The sequence below is a fragment of the Onychostruthus taczanowskii genome, unplaced genomic scaffold (assembly GCF_017590055.1).
Source record: "Onychostruthus taczanowskii isolate IOZ18803 unplaced genomic scaffold, ASM1759005v1 scaffold26, whole genome shotgun sequence".
Lineage (NCBI taxonomy): Eukaryota > Metazoa > Chordata > Aves > Passeriformes > Passeridae > Onychostruthus > Onychostruthus taczanowskii.
In genome coordinates this window covers 6,068,300-6,092,977 of record NW_024499906.1, presented here as the reverse complement: position 1 = coordinate 6,092,977, position 24,678 = coordinate 6,068,300, and the positions used below count along the sequence as shown (strand labels likewise).

The following is a 24,678-nucleotide window of genomic DNA, read 5'->3' as shown; positions in this document are numbered from 1 at the left end:
TTTTGGTCAGCAGCATAACTTAATGATGCAGCTCAGATCAATCCCTGCCACATGTAGACATGATTTGATCAATACAGCTTCCACTTTAATTTAACCCTTTTACAGCTGTCTGCTTGAGAAAAGGCAATTAATTTGAAATGGTCCAATTTTTCTAGCTTATGAGAACTTACACTATGTCTGTCTCTGCATTTTGTATCTAATCAGATCTCCCTGTCACAATAGCAATGCTGAAATTCATGTGAAGAACTGCAAATCTGTGTGATAAATTATGTTTTCCAGGCTTCTCTGCCTGCCTTACTTGAGCACTGTTTATAAAGCCACCTTTTTGCACAGTGTAGACCTGAGGACCAGATTTTCTTATTCTCTTTATTTTAAATGGACAGAAAATGGCAAAGGAACATAATGTTCTTGAAATATCACTTTTATTTCTGCCTGTCACTGTCATTCACTGAATCCCTCAGCTTCCTCTGCACACTCCCAAACCAGGAATCCATACTCCAAAGTTCAAAAGGAAAATGTCCAGATATTACCAGTTCTGACCTTGGCTGAACTGCAAGGCTAAAAACTCATCAGGTTTATTCTTACTGATTCCTGGGACAGCGTGCTCTTTGCAAACACAGCTAGCAGCTTACTTGTATCTTAGGTATCGGGGCTTTTGTGGAGTGCTTAGGGAGAGGCAAGCCTGGAATATCAGCCAGGTGATGGGGTTGTAGCTCCTTTCCTCCTCCACACGTGCAGAGCTGAGCAGAGCAGAGTTTGCCCCATGATGAAGCTACATCTGTTCTGGAGCATGAGCTCGAGCATTAGCCCCAGGGAGAGCCTGGCCTTGGTAACCAGGACTGAGCCAGGACATCACTGTGTATGCTCTGAGCTCCAGTGCCTTGTGACGTGACATTTGCCACCTCTGCCAAAAAGAGGTCCTTTCTGTCTTTGTGTTGAGACCCAGAATCTGCCTGTAAACCCCAGGAGAGTCTGCATTCCCCAGCCCCCTGTGGCCAGACATGTATCACAATGTCTGCATCAAAAATGCAAAATGGGCTGCATCAAAAGAACTGTTGCCAGCAGGTCAAGGGAGATAGTTCTGTCCTTGTATTCCATCCTGGTGAGCACCCAGAGGACCCACCTGGAGGACTGCCTCAGGAAAGACATGGTTCTGTGTGCTTAAATGCATTTACAGTGAAGCTGCCTGCAGATTTCACTCATTTTGGCTGTGCTCCCGTCCTGTAGCCTCAGCCCTGAAGTTCTGCCTCATTCAAAAATTCTCATCTTTCCCTAGGAAAATCTGAACCTGGCCCTGAACTCTGCTTCAGCCATCGGGTGCCATGTTGTTAACATAGGAGCTGAAGACTTGAAAGAAGGGAAACCTTACCTGGTTCTGGGTCTTTTATGGCAAGTCATCAAAATTGGACTCTTTGCCGACATAGAGATCAGCAGGAATGAAGGTATGTATGGCCCTTCCTTTCAGTGCTCCACTGTTATCACTGCAGAGTCTTTAGGATAAATCTCTTAAAAAAACCCCTGGATTTTATTTTTTTTTCCTTCAAGTATTTGTTGTCTGTTTTCTTGACTGGTCTAATTTTCCTTGCTTTTCACAAGCTTCAGAACTCAGAAGTCCAAGGCTTTCTGTAGAGTTGTGTGTTCAGAACCTTTTCATGCTCACTGGGTCAGGAATGGTGGTGTCTGCATCCAAGTATATTGGTGTATTGGTGCTAAATCTGGGATAAACAAATCTGCATTCAGGAAGCTTGGCTCCTTCTTGCTCTTGATTGGCAAACGTCTTTCTTTGTGAAATCATAATTATGGAATCTTAGAATAATTTAGGCTGGAAGGAACCTGTGGCAGTGCACCTTGGAGATCTGACTCAGCCATCCAGATACCTGCTTTCAGCAGTACAACATCTTAAGCATAACATCTTAATGTCAGATGAGGTAGCTCAGAGCCTTTTCCTGTGTTTTCTGGGCAGCTTGTTCCAGAGCCCAACCACTCTTGCTCTGAATTTTTTTTTCTATTTGGAATCTAGTTGGAATTTCCCTTCTGGCACCTTTTGTCCACAGCTCCTCATCCTTTTCCTGTGCATACGGGAAGAATGCAGATCTGGCCCCCCTATAATGGCTGAAGGCAATACTTGCTCCCCTCTCAAACCTCTTTCCAGGCTAAACAATCCCATTTTTCTCATCCTCTTCCCTTATATCACAAACTTCCATCCAAACATTTTTGTGTCCTTCCACTAAACTCGCTCCAGTTTGTCAATGTCTCTTTTATACTGGGGAGCCAGAAACTGGACACAGTATTCCAGGTGTGTCTCACCAATGCTAAAATTCTCCATTAAATATCTTCATCATGAAGGCTGTGGGTGTACCTGCAGTCCACACAGCACTTCATCTCGCTGCATGTTCCCCATGCCTCTGGATAGTCCCTCACCCAACAGTGACACTTCTTTCCTCCAGTTTCTGTGCAGGTGTTACCTTCATTGCCTCACCCCTTTCACATTTCTGTCCCTTTCATTGCCAGAGCTACCAGTTCCCATTCCATTGTAGGTAGCCTTGCCCTGCTTATGTGCTATTTTTTTCCCTTCTGGTATTTTCTTCTTCACTTCTCATCTAAGACTTCATCTAAGGCTAGACAAGCCAAGAAAATTCAGATTTTTTTCCAGGTTCTCTCTTTCCCTCATAGCCCTTCTCTGCAGCTGTTTCAGGTAAAACTCCCCTTTTATTAACATGGGACCCTGTATTTCCAATGAGCTTTCATGAGCACATGATATCACGGCAGTAATACATCCCAACCTCTCTGGGAATTACCTGGGATGCACTTAATATCATGTTGGATTTTCCCCATGTCATATCAAATGGTGGCTCAGAGTAGCTTGGAAGACATCTAATCCACTCAGGTTCTCATCCTTCGTTCATATAAGCTTTTAGCTAATAGCAGTTATTCATATTAATTCCCCAGTGAATGTCTTTGAACATGGCAGTATTAAATTGCATTCCATTTTTATTACTGTCATGTAGTTCGTTCTGTCTGATTTCCTGATCGTCCTCTGTATTGACTATGCCACCTATTGACTATCATCTTCACATTTTTAGCATGTTGCAAGTATTTGTGCCAAGATAACTGACACAAAAAAAAAAAAAAAAAAAAAAAAAAAAAAAAAAAAAAAAAAAAAAAAAAGGGGAAAACATGAATCCAAAAATCAATCCACAATCAACTCCACAAGAATCCTTCTTCCAGCCTTCTGGCAGTGTCAACACTGTTCTCTTCATAAAATCCTCTGTCTACTTTCAAATGCTTCTATTATCCCCCTCTGGTCCAGTTTAACCTCATTGCACCCTATATCAAATTATTTGTGTAACTCTAGTTATGGTCTGTCTCCACTGTTTCCTTTATGTAGCCAATCCATAATTCCTTTGAGGTCTGACAAAAGATACTGGAAGAAAATCAGAGCAATGTAACACACTCTCCTTTTTTTTACCACGTTAATAATTAGTTTCCTTGTTAGGTATTCTTTTCAAAACTAGTTCTAAAGCCTTTCCTGGTCCAAGGTTTCAAGGGTCAATCCTCCCATCCTGCCTGTTCTTCCTCCTATGAACAAAATAGCAATTTTTCTATATAAATAGGGTATCTCCTCAATTGACAGATGAATTAGCCCTACTGGCCCACAAGCCCATGAGGTCATGTGCAAGTAGTCCAGAATGCCTGTGCGGATCCAGCTTCAGTATGAAGGTCACTGCGATTTTTTTCATCTAAGCTGCAAAAAGCCTGTGTTCATATTTTCATTCCAAGCTTGCGCCTGTGCTCAGCATCACTGCATCCAGCTCTGCACTTCTCAGCACAGGAAAGACTTGGACCTGTTGGAGTGGGTCCAGAGGAAGGCCACAGAAAGGCTCAGGGTGCTGGGGCACTCCTGTGAAGATGGGCTGAGAGAGCTGAGATTGTTCAGCCTGTAGAAGAGAAGGTTCCAGGGAGACCTTTCTGGAGCCTTCCAGCGCCTGAAGGGGCTTATGAGAAAGATGACGACAAAATTTTCAGCGAGGCCTGTTGCAGTAGCAAAAGGGGTAATAAAAAGGGGTTTTAAACAAAAGAGGGTAGATTTAGACTGGATATGAGGAAAGAATATTTTGCAATGAAGTTGGTGAAACACTGGCAGAGGTTGCCCAGAGAGGTGGTAGATGCCCCATTCCTGAAAACATTCGAAGTCATGTCAAATGGGGCTCTGAGAAAACTGATTTAATTGGAGATGTCCCTGCTCATTGCAGGGAGGGTTGACAGACCTTTATAGCTCATGGGAAGTTCTTAAACCACACTGAAATTGTCTTCCAGTAGAATATGATCCACTACTAGAAATTACAACCTTGTACTCATATTATTGACGAGACCGTTTTTCTGTTTATATCTTCTGTCATGGTAACTCCCCTTGAATTTTGACAACATTTTGGCAACTCACATTTAGAAACTAGGGTAGGAAAATGTAAAAGAGAGAAAACAGTTACAAGTTTTCTTCAACAAGTATTCACATCATTATTTTTAATTTTTTTTCCTGTTTAGCCTTGATTGCTCTTCTGAGAGAAGGAGAGAGCCTGGAGGATCTGATGAAATTGTCTCCAGAGGACCTGCTGTTGAGATGGGCAAACTATCACCTGGAAAATGCAGGATGCAACAAAGTCAACAACTTCAGCTCAGACATCAAGGTATGAGAAATACTGACCAACAAAAGCAAAACAGCAGCTCTACACCCAAATTCCTGCCCTCCACACAGGGATTGTGCACTGAAACACTCCAAGCAGCTGAGACTGCTCTGTCAAGCACTTGGAGCTGGGTACATAAAATGCTTTCATTGGGGTTTACCTTTGCACGCAGTAGTATTCCTCCTCTTCCTCCTCACCTCCCAGTTATCACTGCCAGCTCCTGGACACCAGGTGCTTGGGAAAGGAATGGCTGCTGGCTCTGGACAGGGCATATGGACACTGTATTTTCAGTTCCTTGCCTCTATTGCTCACCTTCTTTCCAAATCTCCCTGAATTACTCTTGACCTGACTTTTGTCTGGAAAAGTCTGGACCTTACTCAAACATGTAGAGAAAGACGATTGGGCATTTCCAGTTCCCCCACTTGATCTTTCCTCACCTAGGCTATGCGCTCCTCTGTCCCCACATTTGCTATAGCCCCGAATGCAGTTTTCTGTGAGTTTTAATTCACTGGGACTATTGAAAATACTACAGCTAGACAGGCAGACACTTGCAAGGGTGGGTCTGTAGTCTGGGCAGCATTATTTCGTATACTCAGGACCTCTTGGGCTTGTGGGTGCAGATTTCAGCAGAGCTTTCTCTGCAGGACCTTCGTTGTTGCCAGACAGATGTAGCTGAACCTCAGTGGTGCCCGCTGATGAATTTCAGACACTAAAACCCAGTGTGAGGCCCAGACAGCATCCCAGATCTGTAGAGGGTGTGTAAGGGAGGGTATCTGAGCTGAGTTACAAGAAAGCCAGGGGCTGGCCAGCACACCAACCTCACCAGCCACGACCTGACTTGCCTGCTCCCAGAACAGCATGGGAAAAATCTGGCTCCTGAGGTACCTGGTCTTAGGCTTCAATAGGGACTGAAGCATAAGCACAAGCATTTAACTGAAATACAGAAAAAAAAACCCAAAAAAAACACCAGAGAAGGCAACAGGAGGGGTAGAGAGTCACATTTGATAATACAATTTTTATTGTAACAGATCTTTTATTGTAACCCAGGTTGGCTGGGTGGAGGTGACTGGAGAACATCCATGAAAAGGGGAGGGAATGGAGTCGTTCCCATCTCCATGGAAAAGACGGCACACATTTACAAGATTTCAGTGTTTACAGACATTCTCTAACTAAGTCTGTCTCCCCACCTCACTTCTGTTGTAAATAACCACTTCCTAGATATGGTGCACAGTAATGCAGATATAAAATATTTAAAATAATTCAGGTAGTCTGCTTTATATTTTGAAGAGCATCAATTGGGTTAGTTAGTCAAGTCCCTAGACATTAATATGTAGCTTTATTTTCAGTTCTTTGAGCTGTTTTTGAAGTGAGTTAATATTTTCCACGTGTGGAAGCAGTGTTGTGTTTTACAAAAGATTGAAGACACAACATGATAAATCCTTGTCTTGTTCCTGCCCTTTTGCCTGAAAAATGCTGATACTGTTGTCAGTGTTAACTTTCATCCTTGAAAACTGTGCTTTCTCTTCCACAACTGTTCCAGCCTTGCTTTGAAATCCACTTTAAACATCTGCTTTCTCCTTCTGCATTTTCTTTTATTAAATGCTCAGCAGCCTGACTTCTACAGCATTATAAAGGTATGCATTTTCTTACCTCTAATTTTATGTTCAGATTAAGTAAATTCTGATATCTTTTTGTTGTTGCTGCCCTTTCTGTTAGTTCCACACACAGCATTTTTGTCTGGTGTGTTGGGCATTCTCCAGCACATATATATTGGCTGAGGGAAAAAATAGATCTGGCAAACACAGCATAAAGTAGGAATTGTTAAGTGCTTCCAGCTTAATTAATTTAATTATGTAGCCCAATGATCGATGTAATAAAAATGAAGCATGCAAGCGCATTGTTCAGGGGAGCACTGGCAAGCAAAGGGCTGAGCTTTAGATGTAATTTTTCTTCCCTTTAATTTCTCTGTCTGTCACAGGACTCAAGAGCTTATTACCATTTGCTGAACCAAGTTGCCCCCAAGGGAGATGAAGAAGGCATTCCAGCTATTACTATTGACATGTCAGGATTAAGGGTAAGATGAGATAAGTTTGGAGTAAATGCCGATATTTTCTGCCCTTTACTTGCATTCCTGGCCAACACAGGGCTGCGCTGGGATGTCAGAACCAGCAAATTCTTTCTTGCATTGCAACATGATCTTGCAAATCAGAAATCAAAGCTTCCAAAGAATTAAATTATGTGTTTGGATTTTTGTTAGATAGTAACTCTGAAACTTCAGCAACCATTTAATCACACTGATAAACTACTAGCATGTAACAAGTATTTTTAAATACATTTATCTGTGAACTTCATCAAACCATCACATTTATATGGAATATGGCTGTAAAAGCAATATGCTGAGGTGCTTGAATTGTTGGCTGTAGCCATGATATTATGAAAAATCCTTTGCTGGGATTTTTCCTCTCCTGAGAAGCTGAGGAGCCTCAGGAGAGAAATGTAAACAATTACTATCTGCTGCTGTGGAATGCAACAGGTGCATCTGTGATTGGTCCATGTGGATTGTTTTCCATTGATGACCAATCACAGCCACCTGTGCCAAGGCTGTGAGCAGTCACAGGATTTTGTTATTCTATTCTGTTCTGTTCTTGTTGAGCCTTCTGATCTCTCTGCTCTCTCTGTTCTTTTAGTATAGTTTTAATGTAGTATTTTAATATAATATTTAACATAATAAATCAGCCTTCTGAAATGCAGTCAAGCCTCGTGTCGCCACACGCGGAGAGTCAGCAACAGTTGGCAAAGCCCATTTGAAAACACAGCCTTGCCATTAGTAAAAGTGGGAAAGGGAATAACTATAAATCCATCAAGGAGCTGCTTTAGCAGCTGGAGCCCCACAAGGAGACCCCACAGGTGGGGTGGGCGCAGAGCTGGGGCGGGTGAGGCTGACGTCCCGTCCGTGCCGGCAGGAGAAGGACGACGTGCAGCGAGCCGAGTGCATGCTGCAGCAGGCCGAGCGCCTCGGCTGCCGCCAGTTCGTCACCGCCACCGACGTCGTCCGCGGCAACCCCAAGCTCAACCTGGCCTTCATCGCCAACTTGTTCAACAAATACCCTGCCCTGCATAAGCCAGAGAACCAGGACATCGACTGGGGCTCCATTGAAGGTCAGGAAAAAGCAAATACCTCACGGTGCACCGTGATATTTCCCACGTGTCTCCTTCTGTTCATGGTTCAGTGCGCTGTAAATTCAGTTAGGGTTTCTTCCCAAAACACTTCCATTACTGAAGTGTGGTGTTCTGCAGGCCTTTGATTGATTGATGTGTCTGTTGTTTTAGGTGAGACAAGGGAAGAAAGGACATTTAGGAACTGGATGAACTCCCTCGGCGTTAATCCACGTGTAAATCACTTGTACAGGTAAGATGATTACACTCCCTTCCGATGATAAACACAGCCAGCAAGTTGTTTGCAAGAACATAAAAGAATATATGCTGCTCTGTGTTTCCCAGGAAACAAAGTTTACCTCTGCTAATAGCTGAATTATGTTTCTTTCCTCTGTTTTTTGGACAATGATATATTTTTTTTTGTTGTTTCCAGTGACCTGTCAGATGCCTTGGTTATCTTCCAACTCTATGAACAGATCAAAGTGCCAGTAGACTGGAACAGGGTGAACAAACCACCATATCCTAAACTGGGTGGCAACATGAAGAAGGTACAATAAGCTAGAATAGCTCCAGTAGTAATGCCTCATCCTCAGTGAATGCCTAAATAATTTCAAATAGCAATGTGGGTATTCGTGTTGCTCTCCAATCCCAAAGAGAGCACCTTAAATGATTTTTGTGCTTAGTCAGTGGATCATTTTTCATTCTGAAAAAGAAATATACATTAGACTCACTCGCTCTGTTGACAGGTGAAAAATATTTGTTAAGTAAAAAGACTTGACAACTTTTGTATCAGTATTTAGAAACTGTATTTGCAGATCCATTTTGCTACTGCTTTAGGCACTGATTGTAATGCATCTGGACTGTGAGATGCATGGCACCAGCTTAATTGCAGCTGTCTGGATCTCTGCCCTCCACATCAAATGAAGACAGTGATGATAAGCATTCTTGATCAGATGCATCAAGAACCGATCACACAGTTGCTGCTAAATGCAAAGCTTTCTCCCAACTATCTGGATGAGTAATTGCATCCAGTTAGACCAGAGCGATCAAGCAATCTAAAATATTGGCTGGGACACTAATCCTTTGTCTCAGTGCAATGTCATCATGCTGGAAGTACCCATGAGCCATACACTTTTATTTTCCAGGATAATCTGCTTTTCAGGCCCTAATAATGAAGTATAGCATTTTTTTCTATGTTAAATGTTCAGAATGGTATTTTTGGGATGGATCTGCCTACTGGTAGTCAATCAGCTGTTTTATTACAGAGCCCCAATGTTCCTGTTTGCCCAGGAGGATCTGGGCTGAGTGATCCAAAGAATTTAAAGTAACAGTGTCTTGTCTTCTTTCTTTTTTTTTTTTTTCTTTTCCTGTGTTTTTGACCTTGCCATTAACAGCTTGAAAACTGCAACTACGCAGTAGAACTGGGAAAGAATCAAGCCAAATTTTCCCTTGTTGGCATTGCTGGGCAAGACCTGAATGAAGGAAACCGTACGCTCACGCTGGCCTTGATCTGGCAGCTGATGAGAAGGTGAGTCAGGCAGCCACGAGCCTCAGAGCATTTTGGTGTGCTCAGTTTGCACTGCAGTAGTTTCCTGATGCTCTCACTGAGGAGGCTCCACAGGCTACAGCCTTCTCACTCCTCTGTTTGCACTTCAGTGCCAGGGCACAGTGACCTTCTGCTCATTCCTACTTAAGGATGTGATCAGAGCACAGCTTGTGGGCAAGGCCATTACAGTCAGCTCATGCAGGAGATTATTATTGTCACTATCTGCATAGCAAGAAGAAATGTTTATTGCATAGAAGAGAGGAAAAGAAGTTAAAAGGTCTCTGTATCAGGGAATGGGGACAGTGTCCCAGAAACATGGAAGTGATGTTGAAGTTTTGTAAGCTGCTCCCTGAATGGGCATAACTAAGTGCCTCTCCCCAGTTTTATCTAATTCTCTGTGTGTTTATGTTTCTGTGTTTAAGACTGCCATAACTGAGAGTAAAGAGACTCAGTGGTTAGGAACTGAATACAAACTAAATTCAGACCATAAAGAAAGGTATAGTTTTATCAGTAAGGTAGTTAAAATAGGGATGATTACTTACCCTAAGTTTGGGATATCCTTCCAAGGTGTATGTTGTATAAGCAAAATACTCCAGGCTTGTTTTTATGGAGAAGGTCAGTCTTAGGTGAGCAGAAGGATTCCCTTCTATCTCTAAAATCAGTGATTATTTTTTAAGCACTATGAGGATGAGTGCTTTAAAAAGTGATTATTTTTTAAGCACTATGAGGATGAGTGCACTATTTACAATGAGATACATTGAGAGGAATTCCAGGAATTTTAAGGAACCAAAACTTTTAACATTCCCCAAACAGTGATTAAGGAATTGGGGATGAATTAAACTCCTTAGATTAATAACTGTGTTATAATATAAATCATATGCACTGTGGGTGTGTGTGAGGCAGAGGAATGTCAGATCACTGGGATGATCCCAGACACGCTGTGCACACAGAGGACAGTTCTGAGATTACAGCAGACTTTGAGCAAATATCCTGCCTTCCCTTTTAAGGTACACCCTGAATATCCTTGAAGACATTGGTGGTGGAGAGAAGGTCAATGATGAAATCATTGTCAGCTGGGTCAATGAAACACTCACTGCAGCTGGGAAGGATTCAACCATCTCCAGTTTCAAGGTACAGGATTTTCACAAGTCTCTGCTCAGGAGTCTCTTATTCAGAGTGCTTGTGTGTATGATATATAGGTGTGTGTATGATATATAGATGTGTGTATGATATATAGATGTGTGTATGCATATACACACACATCTACATTGTGATATAACTCACTACTTAGCTTGATTATTTTTTTCATTCCCTTTTAAAAGCTTGTTCAAACACACAGGTTTTATTCAAGGGACTTTATTGTGAAAAAGTATTAGAAATATGATATGAACACTACAAGAAACACCTTGAATTCCAGTTTGGCTTGGGAAATCAAAGGATGGAGACAGGAATGATGACTGGAATTAAGAAAGAACTGCTGTGCTGTTGGTTATGAATCAACAGCAATTAGAAATGGCAGTATTAAAATGAACAATAGCAATACACTTATAACCTGGTAGTACCACCCAGGGGTACCTTGCCCTGTTTTGCAAGGTACCATACAAAGACAGAGATGGACCAGTTCTAGAGCACTTCCAATTCTGCTGACATATCTATGACACTTCCCAAGCTAGGGAACACTTAGTGGATATAAATCAGCAGTTTGTACCAGGCGAGTACAGATCCATCAAACTTCATGTAATGAGTTCAGGAATCACACAGCTGGTCCCTCTCACCCCTCCCATCAGTAGATGTCTATCAGTGTCATCTCCCTACAGGAAGCAGATGTACTAGCCCTGCACCCCATCTTTTGCTTTAATGACTTTGTATTCTGTGACAAGGTGACCTGCTTCATGGATGAGGGAAAGGCTGTGGATGTTGTCTACCTGGATTTTAGTGAAGCCTTTGACACTGTTTAGTACAACATACTCCTAGAGAAACTGGCTGCACATAGCTTAGACAGTTGGACTGTTTGCTGGGTAAAAACTGGATGGCCAGGCTCAGAGAGTAGTGGTGAACAGAGTTACATCCAGCTGGCAGCCTGTCACCAGTGGTGCCCCCAGGGCTCAGCTTTGGGGCCATTTAACATCTTTATTGATGGTCTGGACAAGTGCAGATCAAGTGCATCCCCAGTCAGTTTGCAGATGACACCAAGCTGGGTGGGAATGCCAATCTGCTGAATGGCAGGAAGGCTCTGCAGAGGGATCTGGTGAGGCTGGACTGATGAACCAAAGCCAGCTGTATGAGGTTCAATGAGGCCAAGTGCTGGGTCCTGCACTTGAATCTCAACAACCCCAGCAGTACTACAGGCTTGGGAAAGAGTGGCTGGAAAGCTGCCCAGCAAGAAAGGACCTGGGTGTGCTGGTCAACAGTGGCTGAACATGAGCCAGGGTGTGCCCAAGTAGCCAAGAAGGCCAGTGGCATCCTGGCCTGGATCAGCAATAGTGTGGCCAGCAGGAGCAGGGCAGGGATTGCAGCCCTGTACTCAGCCACACCTCAGACCCTCTGTCCATTTCTGGGACCCTCACTACGAGAAGTCACTGAGGTGCTGGAGCATGTCTAAAAGGCAACAAAGCTGAGAAAGGCTCTGGAACATAAATCCTGTGAGGAGCAGCTGAGAGAGCTGGGGGTATTTACTCTGAAGAAAAGGAGGCTTGGGGGAGACATTATCACTCTCTACAGCTGCCTGAAAGGAGGGTGGAGCCAGGTTGGGGTCAGTCTCTTCTCCCAGGTAACAAGTGATAGGATAAGAGGAAATGGTCTTGAGTTTGCAAATGGACAGGAAAGGTTTAGATTGGATATTAGGGGAAGTTTCTTCCTTCAAAGGGTTGTCAAGCCCTGGAACAGGCTGTCTAGCAAAGTGAGTCACCATTACTGGAGGATTTAAAAAATGTGTAGATGTGGTGCTTAAGGACATGATTTAGTGATGGACTGGGAAGTGCTAGATTAAGGGTAGACTTGATCATAAAAATCTTTTCCAACCTAAATGATTCTATGATGTTTCATCCCTTGGGAAAAAAGAAAAATCCTTGAAAGAGTTCTTAGTCTGCCTTAGCTAAAAAAATATTCTAAGCAGTCCTTTGTGAAGATCTAAATGGTATTTGACTGAACTGTCCATTGCTCTTGAGTCTAGACTCTGGCTTTGTGGGAATTCTGTCATCCTATTCTTGCATTTAATTTTCTCTTTCGTCTATGCAGGATAGCAAAATCAGCACCAGCATGCCAGTCCTGGATCTCATTGATGCCATTCAACCAGGGTCAATCAAGTACGACCTCTTGAAAACAGAGGACCTGAATGATGAGGAGAAATTAAATAATGCTAAGTATGTTTCTGCCAAGTGGCACTCAGCATGAGTTACCTGCTCAGGCTGGTCTAACTCTGCCTGTAAAAACTACTCTGCTGTCATTTTCATCTGGCACAACCTCATGTGAGAAACACCACCCGAGTTAGAATCATTTAGGCTGGGAGTTAGGTAGTAAAAAGAGTATCAATGGAAATGCAGTGTGTAATGTTGTAGGTCCTGCTTCATAAATCCCTTGAAAGGATTTAAATCACTTGGTTTCACAAGCTCCTATTTCTCATATTAAATTTAAAATTCTTTCAGAGGTCAGGGAACAATGCCAACAAATAGTGAACAGGAATTAGTGACAGCTCTTTAGTCACCTACAGGTAGAACAAGGGCATATTTAAGAGAGAAAGGGGAGGACAGGATTCATGCCTGAAAAACTGCTTCTTTAGATGTGGATATTGATTTTTTTTTCCCTGAATGCAAAGATTTCCTAGCAGGGAGTAAATTCTGGGGGCATCTCCCTCTCCTTTCAGAGTTACACAGATCACCTCCTGGTCTGATCAGTTTAACTTCTCCTTTTCTATGCACTAACTACAAAGGAGAAAAGGATGACTGTAAAGCAATCAGAGCTGCCATTATTTTTGTAAAGACTTTTCCCACTGCTCTTTTCCCTTCCATTTCGTACCATCTGTTATCTTTCTTTTCTTGCAATCCTATGTGTGCTTTTCTGTGTTCTTTATTTCTTCATTCCTCTGCTGTTCTTTTCCTCATTTCTCACCCCTGTTCCCTCATGTTCCCAATGATTCTCTGCATTTTGGGGAAAAATTTACAAATGTATGTGCTCTGAAGTGGAAAGAACCTGGGATTTTCCAGCTTTAAAAAAAAAATAGAGAGAAGACACAAACTCACTGGAGAACAGCCAGTGGCTCTGAGCAGGGAGATGGGAATGTCAGCTTGTACTTTCTGGGTATGACTGAAATAGGTCCCCAAATGTTGATTTCCAACAACATGGATTTCCACAGGCATCAGCTTTCTGCTTCTATCCTTGCAAGTTTGTTTATGTGCAAAGTCTGAGTCTCAGGGATTCAAGGAGAGCAAGATCATAATGGCTGGTTTTGAGGATAATCTTTTAGGGGATGGAAGATTAAATGTTTCATACCAGGATCTGACCTGCAGTCTCCCATCCTGCAGGTAATCAGTGCTCTAACCATCAGGGAATGCGCTCTGACTTTTATTAGGAATGTAGTTCTTTATGAACCTGTCTCATACATTCCGATAGAAGAGTTTAACTTTGGTAAATCAGTGAAACCCACTCTGGTATTGATCATGTAAAACACTTAACAGGGGGAAAATTATTGCTACTGAACTAATTTCTGTCTTTATTTTTTTTCTTTTTTTCTCCCACCCCTGCAATGCAGATATGCCATCTCTATGGCAAGAAAAATTGGAGCAAGAGTCTATGCCCTTCCAGAAGACCTGGTTGAAGTAAAACCCAAAATGGTCATGACAGTGTTTGCTTGCCTTATGGGAAAAGGAATGAAGAAAGTTTAAAGCACAAAAGACTTGCACTGATGCCTGTTATTCATCCTTTAGATTCCTTGAAACTGGACGCTGTTCTCTGTATCAAATAAATATGCAGGGTGCTCATGCTTTTAAGGCATGAATGTTATACATGGTTCCAGATCATACAGAAGTTGTGTATCCACATGTATCCAGGAAATACTTGGTTGCTTGATTTCTTTGCCTTATTTTTCCACTTCACTAGCTATAACCATTTCATATTCCTAAACAAGTTTTTGACACTGAAGCCTAAGCATATCCTTTCATTAATGGATACCAGGGTTTTCTGTGGAGGTCATCCAGTGACAGACAGCTTTTAGGACTATGAAATGTTATACTCTGCTTCTGCCTGAAAATGTTGTCATGCTTTTTGTAGCATTTCTGCCATACTTACCTTCAGTTTGCACCTGGGATAACAAAACAGGTTTCCTCAAGCCAGTGCAAGTAGTAGTAGTGACTATTTCTGGAGAGGTAGGATCCTCTGAGAAAATTCTTGAGGAAAGAAAGAAGTGTTTGGTGTCTGTGATGTGTAAACTGAGCAGTACTTTTCCCTGCAAGTTATGCCTCTGCCATTCATGGCATTACTCACAGATTACATTACTGCTCACCAAAAAACCATACTGCAGCCTGGTCCTCCAAGAACATCCAAACTCTGGAACCTTTGCAACAAACATTCTCCAAGGGATAATTCATTTTTATGTCATAATACACTTTAAAGAGGTTGCAAAGCATGATAGAAATGAAAGCCATGTTAAAGAAACTAAGGGAATGTACTCAGTAGCAATACAATGAGAAGTGAACAAAGGGATGCAGAATGACATATTTATGTAGACAATAAAAATTCAAGTGTTAACTTCACAGACTTGCACTCAAGGGGCTGTGGCTCTGATTCAGGAGAGCATTTATACCTGTGCTAGCATAAGAAACACGTACTAAAATGCTCCCCTGAACCCAGGCTGGGATCCTCAACAGAGCTAAATCAGCTTTGCTTTGCAGCTCAAAAGGCACTGTAAATTTGCCTCGGTTGAGGTCCTAACCCTGTCTATGGATAGTCAGTGGGATATATTTGCACTGAATCTCTTCCTTGGCATGAGACATTTACTGGCCTTTATGTGGATTTTACTGTGGTGAAATGCAGAAGGAGGGAATTTGCCTTAATGCAATCCCGTTGACACAGTTCTCTCCCTCTTCCCCTCCCTTTCCTCCAGCCCGTCAGAACTGCCTTAACAAAGAACCAATATTCTATTACATGAGAAGTCTCTCCAAATAAAATGTTCTATAAAGCCAAATGTGTAGTCCTTGCTTTTAGTAGTGGATGTGCTAGTCGGTGTGTGTCATGGACCTGAAAGGGGGACAGAGGCAAAAATAATCCATGGGCTCACTGAGAATGTGTCTTCTGCATTGTTACTGAAACCACAGATTGCAGAGAATGGAAAGAATTATTTCCTAGGCTATTTGTGAAAATGCCACTCTGAGACACTGCCAAAGATGGGACATTGTTCTGGCTGGACTTCCAGTATGATTTCCCCATTTGGTGCACTGTCTTCATTCTCTTCCTTTGCCCATAAATTTTGCTTCTTTAAGCATTCTGCAATGCAAATATGCTGCTTTGTTTCTGCAGGAATGACCAGATCCCAATCCTGATCAGATCTGACTGCCCTGTTCTTCTTAAGAATTTAATACATGATGGGAAAAGTACAGCATCCTAAAACCCATTCTGTCTGCTCCCAGTATTTCCCGGTGCTGGCAGAGGAAGAGAACATCCAAAGTGCTATACAATGGAAATGTCATCCCAGCTTATTGCCCCGGAAGGGGGAGTTATGAGACCATGGCCCCTACACTCCTCCTCCTCCTCTTTTCAGGTGTAGCACCTGCTGTTGCCAGAGAAGAGGGGTGCACTGAAAAGGCAGCTCCTCTCCCCTTGTGATTGACTTGGGAGTCCTTCAGAGGTAAACCAGAGAGAGGAAACTCTGACTGCAGAGCTTCTCTCAGGTGGGATGACCATGTTTTGTGTGAGTCGCATGCACCTGTGTGCGTTTGCAAAATGAAGAGGCCATTTTTTGTTGGATAAACGTAGAACTGAAAGGACTGGGTAATCCTGCCTGAAGACAGCCCTGCTTCAGGTTCCTTGTGTCAGGGAGGTGGTCTCACCCCAGACTCAGGGGCAGTCATGAAGGATGAAGTAGAGACAGATTGGACATGGCAGCAGAGCCAGGGTGAGAAGGATGGCTTTTCCCTTGACCCCAAATGATGCAGAAGTTTGCCATCCCCAGAGAACAGAAGGCATTTTCCGGCATTTTCCATTCATCAGCTCTTAGCAACTCAGCTTTTTGCACAGGGGTAGGATTTTTTAGAGAAGTCTGCTGAGATGGGCAGAGAGGAGGCTTCCATACTTCATGCATTCCCACCAGGCAAGGCGTAGGACTTCAGGGGCTCTGGGGACTGAAAGCTGCCCCTGCCTCAGGCTCTGGAGAAGGGCCAGGTGATGTACGGCCTTATTTGAATCGTGTTGTGTGGAAAGGGCTGCTTTTCCTCCTCCTCAGCATCCCAGCGTCCTGGCAGCATCCCTCCCCGTCGGCAGCGCTCTGCAGGCCGCTTTGGGGAGCAGCACGGCTGAGCGCCAGCCCGCAGCCCTGCAGCCGGGACAGCGAACCAGGAGATGGCACTCGCCGCTCCCGCAGCTGCCACACCGGCAGGCACAGCGCCAGCAGCGCCAGCCCCCCAGCAACGGAGGAAAAACTGGATGCTGGACTCTCGGCACAAAGCCAGCAGCCTCCAGTGAGAAAGGGCTGCTGGGAAAGGGAGTAAGGGCTGCTGGAAGAGATACCACAGCAAATACCTCCCAGATCGTCAGCCCTGCCTCTGGAATCGCACTTGAAAAACGACTCAGTCACGGCCCCGAAGGTGTGGGAATAGCTGTATTCTGGTACAGGAGTATAAATATTTTCACTCTTCAGTGCATTTCTGTTTAATCGAGTATTCCTATTTGATGGACTTGAAGTTTTGCCTTCATGAACTGGTAATAGCAGCCTGTAATAAAGGTCTCTCTCAGCAGATGCTGAAGGGGTTAAGCCTATGACAAACATCACTAAAAATACCAGCCAGGATCTGGAATTTTTTGCTGTTGCTTTCCTCAAACTTTTTCCATCCCTCTTAGAGAAAGCAGCTGTCTTTGGGATTCACTCCCAAATCAAGCTGGCTTTGTAAGCACTTCCATTATTGATTTCCATGGCACAATTAATCATAATTTTCAATGCTTCAAAAAGGCTTAGACACTCACACGAATAAAAATAAAACATCAGCATTTAGACTAAATAGGAGAAAAAAACCATGAGGGCAATCAATCCACATGCCTCAGGGTACAGTCTGATCACCAGATGGACTTAGAAGGAAATGTCCCCCCACAGAGTAGTAAAGCATAATTAGGTGTATGATGAGGATTTTACACCTTCTTGTAAATCATCTACCCTTGCTAGAAATCATCTGTTCTAGCCTTAGAAAGGGGACAGCAAGCAGTATGGCTGGCTGCTGTGCTCTTGTAGAGATAAAGTTGTCTCTATTTGCTCCAGAACTGGGACTGAACCAAAACCCCAACCTGACATCACTCATCCTTCTAGTTCGGCAGCTTAATTCTGTTATGAGCCTAATCACAAACTTCAGGACTTGGTGTCCACTGCTGCCTAAAGGAGCAGCAGCTTTGATCTGGCTTCTGCTTGGAAAATAGGATCCTTGGAAAATAGGTCTCTGTCAGCTGGCTGCAAAAAGCACAGGAGCAGCACTGGTCCTAGAGCAAGTACCAGTGATTGCTGCTTTCAGCTTGATGGAGAAATGGATCCTGGTGCCTCCAATCCCTGCAAACCCATATGCTGAGTTCCTCAGAGTCAACTCTCTGTCTACTCCTGCTTCTGGCAGCCTCCTCCACCATATGAAGAATAGACTTCCAAGAATTTGGGAGCATTTTCCTTCAGGCTGCTCAGCCACTTCAGCCCAGTGCTTTTCAGGCAAGCACACAAGGCAAGCAGCAGAGAGCAGCACCACTGAATGCCTAACTCTCATTGCCTGCTGTGTGATAAGCCACTTTGGAGCTAAAATTTATCCACAAACTAAGAAGCTGTTCATTAAGCAGAACATGAGTCAGAAGAGCATTGTGTACTGGTAAGATGGCATCTGAGGACTTTGTACAGCTTAATGTGAGAAAACTGTGAATTAGGGCCAAGATCACATTATAATGCTCTCAATTTTTTTTTATAATTGTCAATCAGTGCTCGGTGGCAGTTCTCTTCTGCCAGCAGAAAAACTGTGTTATTCCCCTGGCAATTCCTTTGCTGCTCTGAAAGTAATGCACAGCTCTTAGTTCTTACCAAGTAAAATTACTGTATTTATAAAGGACTGTTTTTCATTGCAGCTTATTTACTTTTTGTGCCCTGATAACTTTTCAAAGTGCTTTATGGGAAACCTAATTTGTTCCCAGAGTACAAACTACTATTATTATTCCACATCCATGATAAATTGTCCAAAGCTGAGAAAGGCCAGAATTCACACAGGCCACCTGCTCACTGGTGTTACTATGCTATGTCTGAAATTTGTGAAAAGAGCAGAAAGCTACATAACTAATCACACCCAGACACACTGAACTCCCTTAGGACAGGAACTCATTTAGTGCATTTGTTAAGGATCTAAGGAAATACAGCAATGAATACCTGTAAATGCAAGAAGCACAGAGAGGAGCCCCACAAATCCACTCCAGAAATTTCCTAGCAGGTGCTTTACATGTGTGGTGCTGCTTTGATTCATGCAGGCAGAAAAGCAATGTGAAAATGAAAAGCAAAACACCCTGCATGTCTGAGAGGTGGTGAACAAGACTTAGGAGCATCAGCCTTGCCATGCCTTCTCCTCAAGGCCTGTGTTTGCTTGGGTGTCAGTGAAACTATCCTGTGGTTAGGTAATGTGCCACTGAAAGGCTCAATCAGCCACAGCAGGGAAAACAGAGATTCCTGAGGAGGAGTGCAGGCCCTGCCCACCAGTCCTACATCCACTGCTTGCTGCACTGTCAAATCACAATTGGCATTAGGGAAACGTGGCCCCAGTGTCCCATAATGCTTCTCAGACCTACCTGGGCTGTTGCTGTCCATGCAGTGATCAGATCTTGCATACCAGTCAAATGCCTTAGAAAATTTCCAAATTTGTAGAAACTTCCCAAATTTGTGGTTGGAGCCAAATTCTAGAGCAGTGATGGTTGTCTCTGCAGTGTGGATCTGCTTGCACAGACTGATGGTGGTGGGGACCACACCAGGTGAGAGGGGTGAATGAAAGAGGGCAGGACCTTTGCTTTATGGGGTTTCTCTTCACCAGCATCCTCAAACAGGCCCTGTCATCGTTCAAACAGGTGCCAGCATTCTCCAAAAACCCAAAGGAAGGGTCCACTCTTCTAATCTCTGCCAGATGGTGTGCAAGAAATGTGAGCAAGTGCAAGGAGTGTAAAGAAGAAAGAAAATTCTGTTGATCCAGCCAGAGACAGGCAGAACACATCCCTACACCGGGGCTAATTGCATTCTGTTTGCACACATAACCTTTGTACACAGAGAGGGAGGCAGGTGTGCATCCATTCTCATGCAACTTGGCCAAAGTGTGCTCCCTGTAGGTGGTACTTGGACACCGTCCTCAAGTGCTCAGAAGTTCTGCTTGGAGTGCTCCTGGGACTCTCTTTGATATCCTTTGTTTACCACAATAAAACTTGCCTTGCAAGTGCTCCTTGCTAAGACACTAGCAAATAAGTCAACATATACTGGCAAAAAGACAACGTGAGTCACTTGGACAACGTGTTGTTTGGGTGGTGGTTTATAACAGACCTTCAGGAAGCAGAGCTCATGAAGAAAGTGTTTAAACAATACAGACACCTCCCACTTACCCCAAATCATGCATACACTATAGCAGCTTTCTCTCTGCTAACCCAGGAGAGCTGACTAGCAAAGAGAATAAAATAAAAGATTTAATAAATAAAATAGGTTGGCACAACAGAGTCCTCAAAAATGCCAAGGAAACATGTATTTGCAGCCTGTGCTCATACCTATCAGCCATGATTGAAACATGCTGCTGAGGTGTGTTTCCTCCCAAGTTAATCCATCATTTTCTAGCACAAGCAGCATCTCATTTTTATATTTGAGATCGATGTGAGGGAGAAATGCCAGAACAACAGAAATTTAGACATAGTCCAGATTTTCCCCTCCTGGTGGTTTCATGGGCTGCAAAATTGTTTCCTGAATGAAATAACAGAGGTTGGTGACATTGGCCATGTATGCAAATGATCACAGTGTCCTACAAAGATTAATTGGTTCATGAATAAAGATGAGGAGCGGAGGTGTGCAGGGAGAAATCATTTATCAATTATATGCCTTGGAAAACTGAAAGATGATGCAGCCTTAACGGCTGAATGGGTTTGAAAGGGGGACTTGTAAATTGAGTTCTAATTCTGTTCTGCCACATTCATAATAAAGAGCTGTTACACTAATTGCATCCTTGTGTGGCTCATGAGCAACAGCACTCAGCTGCATCACACAATGAGCAACAGAGATCAGAGTTTAGTTAGATTTTAGTCCTCTTCTGCCTCATGTGGGAGGGATGCTCACTGGTTACCTTTGGCCTCATCAGTAGTAATAATGCACCAAAAAAAATGGCAAGAGCCTATCAGTAATTTTCATGAGATTATTTTGCATTTGAATCTGAATTTAAAGAACCAGTAAGGACAGCACAGACTCGCTTGGCTTTTATGTTCTGCTTCAGTCACACACATGCATCAGCATGATTACCCATCCCTGGAGGGACTCCCTGATTAACTGGAAACAAGAGAATTCTGGAGGATCAAAACCATAACAGACTATGCTAATCCCAAACAAGGAAAAAGATCTGAGGGATGTGGTTGCTGATAACAGCTGACCTTTGCTCCCCCTGCCCCTTGTGAGTGCTTGTTAACAGGTTTACTGTTACAAACAGACAGCACCAGCCTAGCATGGGCCTTAGCACACACTGAAATACAGACTCGGATCTGAGAATCTTGATGAGACCTGTTATTTAAAATCTTGCTGCTGGATACTGTGCAAGACCCAGGATCAAAGAAGACAGTCACACTTGGGTCACAGTTGAGTATAAAGGAAATCTCGTGACACTTGGGTTGCTGAAACCCAGGGGTGAGTGACACTTATGAGAGTCACTGGAGATTACTCAGTGGCACGCTACGTCTGGCTGCAGCAGTTCAAGAAGTTTCTCCTTTGACTTTTTTAATCTGACAGCTTTCCAGGGTCTGGCTCTCTTTCACCAAAAAGAGCAGCCTGCAGGAGCCCAGGCACCGCCCAGCATGTGCTGAGGGATCTTGAGCAATGATAGATACCCTGACTTAGCAGGGACACGGGTGTTGATCTCTGCTGCTGCCACCATTTTGGGCACTGACATCTTAAACCACCACACAAAGATGTGCCAGATGTGCCAGATGTGCCTGGCCTGGCTGAGGTACAGCACCCAGTTTCTGGCCAGGGGACACTGGTGTTACTGCATGTGAATGTGCAGAGGGAGAGGAGAGACAGCATCCAGCCAAAAGAGTGAAGATATCTCTTTAGAATGGTCTTTAACATGTGATTATATTTTTTAAAGCAATATAATAATGGCATCAGGAGGCTATATATATATTACCAGTCCTAATTCCCAGATGCATATTTTTCAACAAAGAAATCAAGAGAATACTTTGTTAATTGTCTGCTCTGAAAACAAAGACCTGCTCATCCCTCTTTAAATGAAAGCCTGTGCATCTCCCAAAGCGACCCTAAAAGTTAACACAAACCAACACTGAAATTGTCCCCCATTAGTACAAGGCCTCTGGCCATATTTGCTATGGCAACACTTGCAAGTATCAGGGCAGCACAGCCCATGGATTACCCAGTGAGAAGGAATAGTTAATCCAAGTGCAGCAAAATCTTTGACAGAATTTTTGACCAAGCAGCTCTCCACCAGGGAATGCTGAGTTAGCAGAAGTGAAAAGGGTTGTTGGAAATGATCAGTTTTGATGAATTTCCCAATTAGAGAAAAATAGATTTGTTCAAGAAAGGAGGATTTCAAATCTCCTCAAATTCAACTGAAACCTCACCTTGCAACAGTTTCTAAATTGAGTCTTATTTCTGCCAGGTTTTTAAAACAGTCTGTAGAAATGCAAGTTAATTTTCAGTAAAATAATTAAAATGTCTTAGAAAAAAAATCAAGCAGCATTTAAAATTCTCAAAATTAAATGTTTTTATTAACTCAATTGTTTTGACGGTTGCCCTTCACAGTGCTTTTTAAGACTGCATTTTTTCTTCCCACATAATCTGAGAAATACTTCCCAGGTTCTCAGAAGTTCTCAAAGGTTATTAAAAGATTTACTGCTGCAGGTAGAGTTTCCTCAAACACCCTTTTTCTTCTTTTTTTGTAGGAAGTATTTCCTTTGCATTCCAGAAACCAAAAAGCAAGAAGGAAATCAGTAGCTTTCAAACACTGTGTGAACAGTCTCTTTGCAATAAATTGGAGAATCTCCTGGAAAAGCCACCAACACTAAAAAAATTCTTACAACTACTGTTTGTCTAAAATTCTCTTCTTGGGTAGACAGTAGAAGGTGCTCCCTTTTCCCACTGAATTCACACCCTAAAACACGTAGAGATATAATCCTTTCCTTTCCTTCAATAAGAGCAACCCAACTCCATCAGCTTTTCAATCTCTTCTGTTAAACCTATCTCAGCAGATCAAATTTTTTTTTCATATCTGTGCATGAAACAATTCCACATGAAAGCGTGTCTGGATGAGCAAGTTTTTTCTCCTGTATTTTACTTTAATTGACAGGTTCCTTTTGCCTATGTGAGGAAAGATCATCTGAACCACTGGTTTAAAAATCAACCCTTCTGGCAGAGTGCTGCCCACTGCCCTTGCTGGGAATGGCCTCTGTACCCTATCAGAACTTCCTGTTTGTTTGAACAACATCTAAAAAGATAAAATAAGAACTCAAAAGTCTAGGTAAGGCATCAGTGATTTCACTTCTCATGAGCCTTTCTTTGCCTTTCCTTCTGGTGTCTGGTTTGTGCTTAACCCCAGTTTGGTGATTCTCAGTGTTGGTGTATTTTCACAGAGACATTAACCCCAGCGTACCCACTGGGGAGCGTGATTCACCTCGGTTGGCTTCAGTCACCTAAAACTCAGCTGTCTGGCTTCTTAGGACAGGGCTGCCCTTCTGAAACAATCAAAACAACAACAACAACAACATCAAACAAAACAAACAAACAAACAAAACCCCAGGGCTGTGTTTGACTTCCAAAGGCTCGGCTGCCTGCTTAGCTGGAGAATTGGCTCTGATCCAGACCACTCCAGAGCTGTTCTAGAGGATGTTCATGGATGCAATCTACTCTGCATTACCTAATCTCAGCTGCAGGGCTTGTTCCCAGGCATTTTTACCCAGGGCAGATCTATAACTCTAAACTACACCAAGAGCATCAAATCATTTATTTCCCCCATTCACATCCAGCTCTTGGCTGCCTGGTGTCCCCATTACGTACACATTGATTCACTCCTCAGCCCTCTTCTGGAATTAATTCCCTCTGGAAGAGGACTTAAACCAGGATAATTAGCTGTGTCTTTGTCAAGTTTGGATTTTTTTGTTCAAGCATGGAACAGAGATGAAGATCATCTATTCTGGACATACCAAATTCACACAGCTTTTCAGCATGTCCTGTACAGATACCCATGGATAGAGATATGAGAAACAAATCTTGGGGGCATGCAAAAATTAATACTAATCAGATGAAGAGTCACTTGTACTTTTTCTTGAAAAGTAACGCTTATGACATCCATGAGGAAAGTACATGGATGTCAAAGCACCACAAAAATGTATGTCCCACTTGCTCCTTGTTTTCTCTGCTAGTAAATGGCAGGAAAAGAAGGTTTCCTGTTCAGAATTTTTCTGTTTGAACTTAACCTCATTCCCACTGCTTTGAACCAGATTCATGCTTGGCTGTGATGCCTTATAAGAGAGATGGATGCACAGCATGCTGCAGGACCTCCACAAATATTAGAGGATTACAAAAGCTTTGTGCTTGATGTTCTTTCTTATGACTGTGGTTCGTAGCTGCAATAAAATAAAAGGCTGAGATGACAAAGTGATTTGTCAATATGAAAATGTTCAAAATGTATTTTATCCTCTCGTACATGGGCGACATCAATATGAGCAGCACCTCCCCAGGGAGCTCTGTCATATTGACTTAGCCACCAGGAGCTTGGGGTTGAAGTGAGAAGCAATATTAAATTTTAACTACTCTTTAAATAACATTTTTTAAATCAATAATGGGGGTCCTGAACCCTTGGCTTTCCTATTGCATTAGGTTTTGTTGTGAATGCC

At 43.0% G+C, this 24,678-nt stretch overlaps 1 protein-coding gene across 4 annotated transcripts in view; it reads left to right on the top strand.

Annotated features, from left to right (window-relative positions):
• Positions 1-15,540, top strand: part of LCP1 (lymphocyte cytosolic protein 1) — a 48,997-nt gene extending 33,457 nt beyond the window's left edge. For all 4 annotated transcript variants that reach the window (XM_041407379.1, XM_041407376.1, XM_041407377.1 and 1 more), the window contains 10 exons: positions 1,277-1,442; positions 4,543-4,685; positions 6,661-6,756; positions 7,646-7,841; positions 8,013-8,091; positions 8,272-8,386; positions 9,233-9,366; positions 10,392-10,515; positions 12,622-12,746; positions 14,132-15,540. In XM_041407379.1, coding sequence (XP_041263313.1) covers positions 1,277-1,442; positions 4,543-4,685; positions 6,661-6,756; positions 7,646-7,841; positions 8,013-8,091; positions 8,272-8,386; positions 9,233-9,366; positions 10,392-10,515; positions 12,622-12,746; positions 14,132-14,264 — 1,311 coding nt within the window. In that variant the 3' untranslated portion in view covers positions 14,265-15,540. The remainder of the gene's footprint in view (positions 1-1,276; positions 1,443-4,542; positions 4,686-6,660; positions 6,757-7,645; positions 7,842-8,012; positions 8,092-8,271; positions 8,387-9,232; positions 9,367-10,391; positions 10,516-12,621; positions 12,747-14,131) is intronic.
• The last annotated feature ends 9,138 nt before the right edge of the window (positions 15,541-24,678 follow it).